The sequence below is a fragment of the Leptosomus discolor genome, chromosome 5 (genome assembly GCF_034619465.1).
Source record: "Leptosomus discolor isolate bLepDis1 chromosome 5, bLepDis1.hap2, whole genome shotgun sequence".
Lineage (NCBI taxonomy): Eukaryota > Metazoa > Chordata > Aves > Leptosomiformes > Leptosomidae > Leptosomus > Leptosomus discolor.
The window spans coordinates 2,113,238-2,126,623 of NC_141395.1; the positions used below are offsets into that span (position 1 = coordinate 2,113,238).

Below are 13,386 nucleotides of genomic sequence, written 5' to 3' on the forward strand. Positions count from 1 at the left end.
AGCAGTGTGGAAGCACAGGGAACAGCCTGAGCTCCAAACACTAAAAGGAGGCACGCAGAAGATGGGTGCAGGGACAGGCATCCCAGGAGGAATACATTTTGGAGGGAAGCTAAGAAAGCCACAGTTCAGCTGGAGCTAGGACTAGCAAGAGATCTTAAGGGTAACAAAAAGGGCTTCTGTAAGAACGTGGCAAGCAGACAGAAAGCTAAGAAAAGTGGGGGCTCACTGCAGTGTGTGGCAGCTTCATCTGGAGACCACCTAACTGGACAAGTACAAGACCAAGGGATGAGGTGGGATTTAGCCGAAGGAGCAGTCTCCTGCCGTTGGAAAGCTGCTCTCCATCACCTTTTAAAGCTTGTGGTGGTCTGGGAAGGTTCCTGATAGCTGGGAGAAGGCACGTGTCACATCTGTTCTCTAGAAGGGCAAGAAGGAGGATCTGGGGAACTACTACAGGCCAGTCAGTCTTACCTCAGTCCCTGGGAAAGTTATGGAGCAAATCCTCTGGGAAGCTGTTCCCCAGCCCCATGGAGGACAAGAAGGGGTTTGGGAGCAGCCAGCAGGGATGTACCCAAGGGCAAATCGTGCCTGACCATCCTGGCTGTCTTTTGTCATGAGATTATGACCCCCGTGGACAAAGGAAGAGCAGTGGCTGTTGTTAGTGTGGGTAAGTGTGGACTGTAAGAGAGGTGGAAGGTTGGATGGGGACTGTCGGGTTCAGGGTGCTGGCCAGAGGTACAAAATCCAGCAGGCAGCTGGTTACCAGTGGTGTCAGTCAGTGTGACTGGAGCCAGTACAGTTCAACATTTTTGTTAATGACCTTTGTTAATTACAAGGTTGTGGACAATACCGACCTCTGGAGCAGGTTAACGTGCCAGAGGGAAGGGCTGTCATTTAAAGGGACCTTGGCAGGCTGGAGAAACAAGCTGTCAGGAACCTCTGGAAGTTCAGCCAAGGCCAAGTCCTGTCCCTGGGCTGGAGAAGCCCCCAGGCCAGGCTGGGGCAAACTGGCTGGGGAGCAGCTCTGCAGCCAGGGGCCTGGGGGTCTTGGTGGGTAACAGTTTGGACAGGAGTGAGCAGCGCGCCCTTGCTGCACGTTGGGCTGTACGAGCAAAGGTGGGTCAGTCCTGGCTTAGAGAGGTGGTGGGATCTCCTTGGTAATGTCCAAAACTGAGCTGGACGAGGAGCTGAGCAATCTGATCCAGCTGGCCTTAGTTTGAGTGAGGGCTTGGCACAGAGACCTCAAGAGAGCCTTCTGACTTAAAGAATACTCCCTTGTTCTGTGATCCTGTGATTTTCTTTGAAACTTCACAGAGAAATGATTTAGGATTCCTAACTTTCCTGCCCCTTTAATTGTAGTAATGAACACAGTGGAAGGAAAAAAAAAAAGTAGTAATATGAACTGCGTGTGTAAAATACCTTCTGTACCCAAAATGCATCTCAGAACAGGTTTAAGTTACAGCATTATTACTACACAACGTGACGTGCTGTTACTGTTGTGCCACGATCAATCCGGTGTAATTCTGTATATCTGTAATTTTCCTGGTCCTCTAGAAGATTATGTTCTTCAAAAATAACTATTGCTTCAAGTAGAATAAAGCCAAGTCACCATTCACACTGCCTCTGAAATATTTGCAAGGGGTCAAACGGGATGCAGAGGGAAATGCGCACAGCTTTCGGGGGGGGGGGGTATCAGAAACGTTTGTGCTTATATTCAAGGACAATGTTTTATCCGTTTTGTTAAACATAACGGAGCCTCTGAACTTGGTGATCCTCTGAGGGGATGTCGGTCTGAGCTTTGTGGAGCTACGCGATTCTTAAACTCACATTTTCCTCTTTTCCTCTGTCAGGTTTTGCAGCGACTGATTAAATCTAGAGGAAAGTCACAAAGTAAACACTTGAATGTTCAGTTGGTGGCAGCTGATAAACTTGCACAATGCCCACCAGTAAGTACAGAAGAAAGGCTAAAGAACTTGTGATACGTGGAGTTTTAAAGATTTCTGCCGGGTTGGTCTTTGATTACCGCTGAGCTCGTACGTTATCAGTTCACTTTATGGCGATTCAGGCAGCCCTGCAGTTGCAACCCTCGGTCAGCTTTTATTGCTGAGAAACAAGTTGTTTGATATTTTCATCCTCCTTATCTCCTGTGCTGGGCTCGTTATGATCTTTGGCAAGGCGACAGGTCAAAAATGACGTGTATGGTAAAATCTACTAGCCCGTTACGTCGTTGGTGGAGCAGTGCTGTCTTAAGGTCCCCAAGGGCCAAAGGCTCAGAGTCCTGGTTTGAGAGGAGGCTGCAGAGGCCTTTCCTTCAGCGAGTCCAGACCCGCCGTGGTCGGTACGGCGCGAGTCGGGTGCCTGCGGGCACGTGATCCCCGAGCCTCCTGACACTGCAGCGCCTGCACACCCTTCCAGGGAGCTCCTGGGAGCAGGGTCACTGCTCACCCACCAGCTTATCACGGGTGCTGATGACTCGCCTTGAGTGACCTGCTGCTGAGGGAGCAGAGGTCCTGGATGGCTGATGGGGCAGGCAGGAGCTGCGCGGAAAAGCCGTACGGGTGTTTGGACGGGGCAGCTTGAACTCGCTTTTGTTTTTGAAAACCCAGCCTGGTTTCTGCAGCAGAGAAAGCCACTCGGTGGAAACAAACTGGGACGTGGACTTGCTTTTACAGTGTAGTCGCTGGTCTGGGGGTGCAGAGGCTGCTGTCTGTACAGGGCAGTGGTCAGACAGCCCAGCCTATGGCTTGCTGGTTGCCCACCCTTCTCATGCCAAAGAACCGTGAGTTGGAATCAGATTTAATTCAGGGAAATTCAGAACCTGGGAAGGTTTCCATGATCGTGGTCTCTGACTTAAAGTAGGCAAAGTGCTGACAAACGAAATGTCTTGGAACAATCTAGGAACAAATCTGGGAGTTGAGATGAGCAGAATGAATGCCCGGCCCTAACGCTTTTAGAAGACTTTGCCTTTTGTTACGTAGACCTTCAAGAGATTGCCTCCATTTCGGATGGCTTTCGTTTTCAATTCCAGTGAAGGTAACAAAGTTCAGGCAGCTTTTGTTCTGGAGTAATAATCCACAAGGATTTATTTCCAGGAAACGTAACTTGGTTTTTGTATGCTTCTTAAGATCCCGCACTTCACAGCTTCCTCCTCTCTTACGCCCGCTGGCCATAAAAAGATAATTCAGGTATTTCCAGACACTCCCCCTAAATTACAGTGATAGATGTTGCTTTCTAACTGTTCCCGTTGGTAGGCATTGAGGCTGAACCTCATCTCCCTTAGGCCCGTGCTCTCACGCCCCTCAGATGACCCAGAGCTGCTCTTGGTGGGAATGGTGGCACTCCATCCAGCAGAAAGGGAGACCCAGAGAGAGCTTTCTCCTTCTCTCTCCTCTTGCCCACTGGCTGACGTCTAGGTTAGCTCCTGCCATCAGAGAGACCATGCCTAATTGCGAGCTAGTGCGTGGAGACCACCAGCCCCTGCTGCACCGGGGTGCCTGCCTGGGAGGGACCTCTGTGGCCTTAGGTCTGCCCAAGCATTCCGCCCTGGCTTAGCAAGAGAGAGGGATTCAAATTCCTCCTGTGCCTGATCCAGAGCAAGAATTCAAGAGATCCAGAAAAGCGCTGGTGGTGGCCTGTGTGTTATGTGGGGAGCTGTGTCCCAGTTTCTCCAGTTCAGTACGCTTTTTGCAGCGCCCGCTGCGCCCCAGCCAGCTTGCTGTCGCCCTGGCGGGTGGGGGTTTCGCAGCCACCCTCCTGCTGTCCCTCTTGCCCCATCGGCACCGCTTGTGCTCTCGAAGGCGTGTGCATCCAGCTGGCTGTGCCACTGCAGAGACCCCTAAGCTGCTGCTTACAGTAACTGGGGATCACCTCGCTCGCTGTCTCGTCCTTGTTTTCCACTTTGAGCAGCGCTCAAAGATGTTCAGGCCGTCTCGAGTCCTTCAGGAGAGCTCAGATGTGTTGTGTTTCCCACCTGTAATTTTCTACCGAGTTGTTACCTCTTAAAGCGATGATGGAGAATTCCTGTGAGCCGTTCAGGTCCCATTAACCAAAACAAAATTGCACACTTCTCTGTGGTACCCAGTGATTTCTGCAAAGGCACAGACCTTCCCAGTTCTTGATGGGTGTGAGCCAAGTTAAATCGAGTCGCACCTGCGCCTGTTTGACTATGGCTTGTGGTATTTACACCGAGCTATCGCCGAGCTTACACACCGAACAATCCGCTGCGCATTCTCCCCAGCTGAAAGGTCTATTTGTTTTTCCACCTGCACAGAGAAGCCTGTGCATGTTTCACAGCCTCGTTGGCTCTTTATACAGTGATTTCCTCTTATTCCGCTCAGGTTTGCTCACATCAGTTGAGGGAAGGGGGTGCGTTGATCAAAATAACAAACATGTTGTAGCTCGTTTGTGGCACTTGGGTTGTCCGTCCCCGGGATCTCGTAACTCTGCCTTCACACACAGTCCTGCAATTGTGTTTTGCCACCTAAGGCAACGAAGTGAGACCCCCACCTGGATACGAAAAATATTTCCAAATTTCAGATTTCAGACCTGTAACCGTACTTGCTCAGAGGCTGCCTTCCACTCTGACTCGCACAACAGCCTCCTGCAGAAACCCTCTGATCCGCTTTGCAGCGCTTGATTTCAGGAAAGTTACTGCCGACTTAAAGCGCTCGAAGGGAGATGACAGCCTTGGTTCAGTTGAAACTAAAGGACCCAGTTGATCCATGATTTAATTAAGTACGAGTGTACTGCTAAGACCAAAGACTGCCGTCTGTCTGCTGCGCTGTGACCTGCTTCATCTGTTTTGCAGCTCCAGTTCCTGCAAGAGGAATATTTGTTTAAAGTGAAGATACTTGAAAACCATCAAAACCTCCCTTTTTTTTTTTTCACTTGCTGAGAGCCAGCCTTAAGTAATCAGAGGGTGCTCCATGTCTAGACATTTTAAAAATAGCTGTCTCTTCTGGCGTATTGAAGTTCAGGAACTGCTTTCATTATTAATTCCTTGCTAATCTTCCGCTGGTTGCTGCTCACGCCGGTGCTAGGCGTGCCGATCGCGGCATGACTCCCTTAAGCAGCAGCATTACACGGCTCAAAGAAGCTGTACTAACCACCCAGCTTCAACGACGCTGCTCAGATACAGTCTGTTAGGATTATTTCTTTTAACTTTTGGATTCATGCCCATCCCTCCGCTCTATTTGACGTAACTTAAAAAATACCAGAAATTACCAGAACTAAACTGCATTGATGTAATTAAAAGTAGCCAGTACTCCAGATCGATGGACACGTTCAGATTCCTCCTCCTCCTCCTCAGGTTCACCTCTGTCCTTGCAGTTCTGCCTGGGGCATCTTTCCCTCAGAGCCTGAGCTCACCTTCCCTGCCCTCAGAGCAGGCTGCAGTTTGGGCTTGCCCTCAGCTGTAGGAATTCTGGGCTGTGCCTGAGGCTCAGTCCCTCTCCCAGCATTCCCGTGGGTGAGGAGGGTGCCTCCGTAGTCCTGGCCACTTTATTTTGTGTTGCTAACGTGGGGTAACGCACCTAGAATGCTTCACGGTGGTTATACAGCATAGAGAAACAGATATAGCAGAGGATGGTGGCAACTAATTTCATCTTCTCTTCAGGAAAGGCCACTGCTTTCACGTAAATCGCTTCAGAAGTACTAGTATTACGCATGTTGGAAGAAAATACTGCAGTGAATAAAACGCATTGTAAGGATAACTGGGAAGAAATTGCTTTACTCCATGACCCCGACAAACAAGGATCTCCTTCCAACGATTCTTTCCTCCCAAATACACAGAAATAGAACAAACACAGTTTAGCAATGAGCAGAACTGTTAAATGCAAGAAGAAACCTAAATGCCTTCTCCATGATTCATTTTCCCTGTAGAACACTGTAGAGCCCTGGAATCGGGATCCTGCCAGGTTGCAGCTTTTCCAGGTGCCGGCCCGAGAGGGTCACCTTTACCAGTCCTAGTGCTGCTTTACAGTTACCTGTTAAAAAGGTGACGGTTCTACTGCAGCTGCCAGAAGTTCTTCTTCCCTAAATTCAGTTTAGCAGAGATCACCCTCAAAGCACCACACGAAGCTCCGTGCCGCCGCAGAACTGGGAGGTTTAGGTACGTTAGCGGGAGTTAAGCTGCGCGTTTCTCAGAAGCGCGGGACGCTGTTGCTCCGTGAAGAAAGGGAGCCAGAGGCAGCAGTACTGGTGTTCCCAGTTCCAGTCTCTGCCCTGCCTCCACCTGTGCCAACACAGCATTTCGTGAGCTCCCTGAATCAACTGATCCAGGTTAAAAAGAAACTCGAGAAGCGGTTCCCTAGGTTGGCAGGAGGAGGTTGGAGGGTGTCGGAAGAGTATCCGCTGACTTTGCTGCTAAAACCTCGTGCGGCTGAAGTGCCCCCTGAGAGAGAATTACCTGCCAGCTGCAACGCTGAGTTTTGTGGGGGCAGAGCTGCCCTCGGATCAGCTGCAGCGAAGAACGAGCGGCGCAGGAAAACAGCTTATGGGTCTCAGACCAAAAAATGACAATATTCAGTCTTTATTTAAGAAAACGTGTGCGATAGTCGAGGGGTAATATTTTAATTTCAGTATTTTCCAAAGCAAAGTATATCTAAGCAAGCCACATTTTCTATTTCGTAACTTAGCTACGTCTGAATTACTAACGTCTTCCACAAATGATGATGCAAGTGATATAATGGAATGCGTAGTGTGTTTATCAACAGTAACATCAACATGTGTTTAAATAGCAAAGGAGGGTGTAAAGGGTGTAGATGAAAGAGAGGAACAAACCACTGAATTCGACAAAGGAGGCAGCGTTAGGAGTACGCTCACTAGAAGAAAACTCCGTACTTGCTGGCAGAGGAGGAAACGTGTCTCTACCGCGCTGATAGGAGAGAAATGAAAAAATAAATACAGTGGCTTTAGCATTAACCGAAGTTCTGGACCAGCCTTCTGGGCAGAAGGTAGATGCAAGAGTTCTGACAAATTCACCCTGCGGTTTTCTGTCTTGCTCTGGAGGTGTCAGCTCCGTGTGTCGGACAGCTCTATAAATCCGCAGGAGGAAAGGCAGCCTGTGGTTTGTGTCGGTTACTCTTCTCACCTGCAACACCTGCGCTTTTCACTTCCTGCGCTGTTTTCACAGTGTGTTTTTTTCCACCGAGGCTGTGGGTTAAGGTTAAAGATGAGGTACGACGTTCCGCTGCTGAAAACGCCTTTCTGTTTCTCTTGAGGGACTCAGCTGACGATGGTTTATTACCAGCTGTTTGTCACCAGCCCTTGTGCTGATCATCTCAAAACGTGGTCTGCAGAGTGGCCCGTGGACTTCTTGGGTAGCCCAGAAGCCACGTGGCTCTGAATTCCCTCTGCCTTCCCTGGTCAGCAGCCTCTGCGGACTGCGCGGTGAGCAGCGTGAGGCGAGTACCAGGCCTGGCGCTGACGCTGTCCCCTGTAAGCAGAGCGGTAGGGAACGAGGCCGTACCTGCGCGGCCTGGCAGGCTGGAGGGCAGATGGGTAAGAGTGTCCAGACAGGCGTAGATGAAGGTGGTGAAGAGCCAGCGCGTGGAGGAGCCCCCGAAGAATCCCCAGCTGTGAGGGTCTGAACGGCTGGATGTCCTGCAGTGGCCTTGCTGGAGCAGAAACGCTGCCGCTAACAGAAGCGCGTGCTGCGTTCGGGGACGTGGAAGTGGTGGTGGGGGCATCGTCCCGCTGGAAGCCTGTTCGCGGTTAGGGTGAGAGGAGGGCGCGCGCGTCCTTGGGTGCAGAACCGATGCAGAGCGCCCCCATTACTCTGACCTCTGCCTTCCGTTCCCGCCTCGGAGCAAAATCAGTTCATTGAAGGAGTCTTGGTCCCTTGAGCGTGGTAGGGCTCACGCAGTGTCTAGACCCTCGCTGAAAGGATGCAGTGACCTCCGAGAGCTTTGGCTTTCGATCACCTTAGGAACCCGCTTGTGTAATTTTCTTTTGCAGTCCCATGCTCTGATTCTCATTTGTTGAATTTTAAAGGATTAGCGCGATGAGAATTGTTTAACAGCTCTGTCTTTTCATCTGTAACGTTGTAATGAACCGAACTTTGTTGTTGTGATCAGGAAATGTTTGATGTAATTTTGGATGAAAATCAGCTCGAAGATGCTTGCGAACACTTGGCAGAATATCTTGAGGCATACTGGCGTGCTACTCACACCACCAGTAGCACACCCATGACTCCTCTCCTCGGGCGAAATTTAGGATCCACTGCACTTTCACCGTATCCCGCTGCGATCTCTGGATTACAGGTATGAAAATACATTTCAGCCCCAACCGCCGGTGCAGATCAGGTGGGTTTTTTTAATCCGTGGGGAAGTAGCGTAGTACGTTTCGTATAGCATAACTCCTGTTTGCTTCGTTAGTTCCTGTGCACTGTTTGGCCACTGCCAGCAGTAGGATGGCACGCTGAGGCCCGTAACCGGTGAAGAAGTAGTCACCTGAGTGCTGAAGCACTGTGACTGCTCTGGCTGCAGTGGGAAGTAAAACGGTCGTAAAACGCTCTGGCAAGGAGCGAGTTCTTGAGGAAGAGTTAAATGACGCTGTCCAGTGGTGTTATAGCCACGTTAGAGAGCGGCCTCTTCTTAATCTGGAAAAAATGTCCGTGCAAACGCCACCCTGTCGGACTGAGACCAAGCGTGGGCAGCACGAGTGTGTCACGGCAGCGGAGCTGGCAGCTGCTGCGTTTAAGAAAGCAGAGCAGCGACTGCAACGATCCCTTTCGTTTCTACCCTCCGAACTTCACAAAACGTTCACTTTTGGGTGAAAAACTTCCACGCTTGTCTCTTGTATCAGCAAAATGCCTTTACCTTTTTGAGTTTTTTGAGTGTGAATAAAATCTATTTCGTTTGACCCATTGAAAAAAATTCTGACCATTTTTTTCCACAGGGATAGCTCAAAAACGGCTGAACTTTGAAACTTCAAACGTGGCATGTAAATAGTCCTTAATGAGAAGTACGTGCTTTACTAAGTTTAAAAACAGAAAATGTTTTTGATTAATAGTGATGAATGCTTGAGAAGATCAGGATTGCAGCGAGCTTTTCAGACGGGAAGTTTCAGGAGGAGTTCTGTGTGCGTGTGACTTTCTAGGAGCGTGCGCTCTCTGATGTATGTCCCGTGTCGAGCTGAGCAGATTGCATGTCGTGAACAATTCACCTGACAAATTTAACCTCTGTTCTGCTTGTAGAGTGTCTGGAAGCAGGTAACAATTTTGAAGGAAATGATGCGTTGTTCAGTGTTTTCAAATAACGTAAAGCTGTTTTTCCTGTGAGTGAGTTGCACTTCACCGAAGGTGCATGAGACTTGGTACTCACGTTTCTAACGCTGTGCTTGATTTTACTAGGATCAGTAAGTCACTGTTCCCTGACTGGCTGAACGCACAAGCACTGTTCTATTGCTAATAACATGCACATGTAAACTGTTGTTTCCATTTTCACTTGCCTTAAAATTTCAGTTTTCCATCCCTTCATGACAATAAAATGCCATCTGCAGAACTTTCACCTCTTCGGTTTCATTTTGAAAACTGGGTGTATCCACAGAATTTTTTTCAGGCATTTATTTCTCTCTGATCAATGGACACCAGCAGTAACTGTGAAATGTTGCTCCATTTACTTAGGGAAAACTCACACTGAAGATGAAAATCACCCCTGTGCAGTGGGCTGGCTGAAGGTACGCATCACGTAATCCCCACCTCACCCTAATTGTGAAGGCTTAGGTGGGGCTTGGATGGTGCTAGTTCTCTGCAGAGGGGTAAATTTCTCCCGGAGCGAACGATGCCCAACTAGAGACGGCAGGCTTTGGCTTTCGGTGCCGCCCAAGTGGTCAGGCCCGTTTAAAGAGCTCTGATGTCTTACACAGTTACCTCCCAGTAAAGACTTCCATCATCCGATGTGCTCATCCACCTGGAGGTTTCACGCTAATTCAAGCCTTCGGAAGGATTTGCATTAGTTTTATCTGTAATGATGTGGTGTGGTAATGACAAAGCACTCGCGCGAATCCTAGGAATTAAAACTAGCTCAGGTGCTTATGATATAGTAAGAATTTATATTTTGTATGACCTTGTGACTCCTCCTCCCCCAATACCTTGGGGAACTGAATACCAAAAGCCCAGAGCCTTGTGTAGCAGTCACACCCAAGAATGAAACAGATTTTCTGGGACAATCTGTACATACTCCACCTGATCAGGGCTTAGGCGTATCCTTTTTTTTTTTTACTTGATTGTGGCTTAGCCTGTAGTTTACTCAGAATTGAAACTTTGGATTTAACTTGAGTCTTTGGGCTTCATGAAGGTCAGCGGGGTGAAGTCAGGTGGCATAGATACGGGAGGGGCAAAGAGAGGGTATCACGACAGCGTGCTCCAGCCGTGTCCGTCACGCTGCCAGAGCCAGCGGTTGTTTTGGTCCTTGGTCGCGGCCTCGCCTAAAAGGGGGAGGTGTCGGTGTTTGAGCTGTGTGTGTCTGCAGCCCTCAGTACAATAAATTTTGTTGTTGCTGACTTCTAGGGGCCAGTCGTTTGCCTTCGTGGCTAATCTCTGGTGAGCTCTGAACCTACATGGTTTAGTCTAATTTCAGCAAATGGACTTAAACCCTGTAGCTCAAGTTGAGGGGATGTGTGTTCCTTAGGCTCCCGGGGATTTGCATTTGAAGCCGGTTACTGCGGGAAGTGCGGTGCAGCTTATCACCCGGCTGCGCTGCAGGTCAAAAGTTATTTGGGGCATAAGACCGGCATGTAACCGCAGCGGTTTTGTGCCACGCTTGTGCCGCTCGGGGGGTAAATAGCGGGATTGGAATGGCCACACAGTCGAGGTGGGGAACCGGGAAGGTTTCTGGCAAGGAGGCCAGGTTGTAGCCAGAGAGGTAAAGTACCACAGGGAGGACAGAGGGTGTGAGCACAGGACGTTAGAGTTGCGGTTGATAAGGTGGTTATATCTCAAAAAGCGCATGCCTAGGGCAAATAAACGTGAGAAGGGTAATTTGTGAAGAAAATATGTGGGCTTGGACACAGAATCACCACTAAAACGCGGTGCTGTCAGGAGAACTTGGGGATCACGTGGTAGAATTTGCTGCCCAGTAGCCGCGCGTGTGAATTTGCAGCGGGGCACCTTTTCCGTGCCAGCTCGTTACGTGGCGTCTCCGTCAGTAACCGTGGCGGCACCGGTCCACAGAAGGCGATGCGACATCGCATCTGCCGTGCCGTCGGCGTGAACCCACCCGCACCGTTACTTCCCCGGGCAGACCAGCCGTTCGTTACCAACCGTGCCGCTCGGCGGTCGCCGGAGGGAGAGGGCGCGGCAGTCAGAGGAAGGTTTTCTAGCGCCGAGCGCGTCGGAGAGAGCAGACGGTGCTGGCTGGGCACGGGAAGCCGGGGCCGCCGGAGCGCAGCCGTGGCGGCAGCGTCCTCTCAGCGGTTAGGGCGTCGGGAGAACGATGCTGGGTGCGTTGTCCGGAGAAAGAGAAGCATTGACCGAGCTTGTTCTGGGCGTGCGGGTGGCTGTGCTCCCGAGAGGTTTAGTGGTGGTGACGAAATAGGTAATTTAGGCCGTTTCTTCGTTGTGCCAGTTCACTGGCAAAAAACACGAACTGATTTTGTGTAATGTGACGGACGTAGCACGTGATCGCTGTGGGAACGTGAGGATAGCAAAGGCTAAACCTTTTAATTAATGAATTATCTTAGAAAAGGATTTTCTGTCAGCATACTTAAAATATTGAAGATGTTTTCAGTTGAAAGACTTTGTTAATATCTCATCGTTTTAGCCACCCCTTAGCTGCCCGGTTAGCAGTCCATCATTTGTTTGGTCATACGAAGGTTTTTAAGTAGTGCTTCGAGCTGCAGCTTTTTTAAAAAACCAAATAACAAACATCTTCAGATGTTTTCTAAAACCACAGAAATCAATGCTCAAAACTTTCTAAGCAGAATAGAAGCACGAATGTTACGTTCCTGATCAGAGAAAAGTGATAAATGCTGAATACATCAGCTCACTTTTCATGCTGAGTGGCCTGTAGTATTGAACAAGGTGTTTACCGTAAGGTACACGTTGTGGTGCTGCGTGGGGTCTGCTTTCAGCTCTAGGAACCAGGCTATTCTTGTAACCCATTCCTGTAGCGTACAGGCTTTGGTGTAAAGTGAGTAACACAAAAGTGGATGGATTCTGAGAGACCTAAGTCTCAAAACAAGCTGAAAAGCGTCAAGTACGTAATTGTCTGTACTAATGCTTGGATTCTTTGGCACTTGTAGAGCCAGCGTATGAGGCACAGCAGCCATTCCACAGAGAACTCTCCAATCGAGCGACGAAGCCTAATGACCTCAGATGAAAATTATCACAATGAAAGGGCTCGGAAGAGCAGGAACCGCTTGTCTTCCAGTTCCCAACACAGCCGAGATCACTATCCTCTAGTGGAAGAAGAATACTCTGACTCCTACCAGGACACTTACAAACCCCACAGGAACCGAGGATCCCCTGGAGGATACAGCCATGATTCACGTCACAGGCTTTGAGTTCAAGCCCCTGGGGAAAAACAGCGCTCATCAGTTGATAACTCGCCATAACGTAGCTAGGAAAATGGGAAAAATCATCCTGATTTGGCAGATGTAACGCGGTTATACTGAAGTTGCACTCTGCTGCCATTTGATGTTGAGTAGGGGGCAAAAAGAAGGTACCACGCCCTTACGTTTCTGCCCGATCATACAGGTTGTTTTTTTGGATTTTTTTTTTTTTAGTACAGCATTTGCATTTATAGCCATATTTTTTCTTGTCGTTAGATATTAGACACATCCATTTGTAATTTAGGGTACTTATCAAGGCACTTATAAAATAATTTCCTGTGCTGGAAATTCCAAATGACCAGTTCCAGTTGGAACCAATTTATAAACCAATTCCTGTTGGAATTTGGGTGAATTGACTGGAAAGTCGACTTGAGCATGTTGCAATCAATGGGGGAAAAAAAAAATAAAAACCAAACAAAAAAAATACAAATGAAAAATCTGAAAATTACAAACCACTAGAAGCCAGAAAGTCAGCTACAGTATTTGTTTGCTGGAAGCTCAATTTACGTTTGAAGTTAGAATAAAAGGATTTATTCTAACTACTTATTTCCAGAATGGCTTTTTCAGACAAACCAAATGTAAACTATTGAGAGTGCCAAATATCACGAATTATTGCAGCAGTTACAAAATCCTTTCCAGTTTGAAATTATTTTTAGACCCGGCATGAATGTTGGAGCAAAATGATTTCTTTACTTTAGCCAGTGCTGACGTGTGTGTTGCGGTCAGCAGCGATGCACTGCGACAGGACAGGGGGAAAGAGAAACAGGGAAACGAGCAAACTTCGGAGCAGTTTGTGCGGTTAGAGGTTGGGAATGGTCTTTTTGGTTTTCTCTTGTT

At 48.8% G+C, this 13,386-nt stretch overlaps 1 protein-coding gene across 1 annotated transcript in view; it reads left to right on the forward strand.

The window, feature by feature from the left end:
* Positions 1-12,501, forward strand: part of CACNB4 (calcium voltage-gated channel auxiliary subunit beta 4) — a 101,511-nt gene extending 89,010 nt beyond the window's left edge. Inside the window, exons 12-14 of the mRNA XM_086465932.1 lie at positions 1,848-1,943; positions 8,073-8,258; positions 12,241-12,501. Of these exons, the coding sequence (XP_086322058.1) occupies positions 1,848-1,943; positions 8,073-8,258; positions 12,241-12,501 (543 nt within the window). The remainder of the gene's footprint in view (positions 1-1,847; positions 1,944-8,072; positions 8,259-12,240) is intronic.
* The last annotated feature ends 885 nt before the right edge of the window (positions 12,502-13,386 follow it).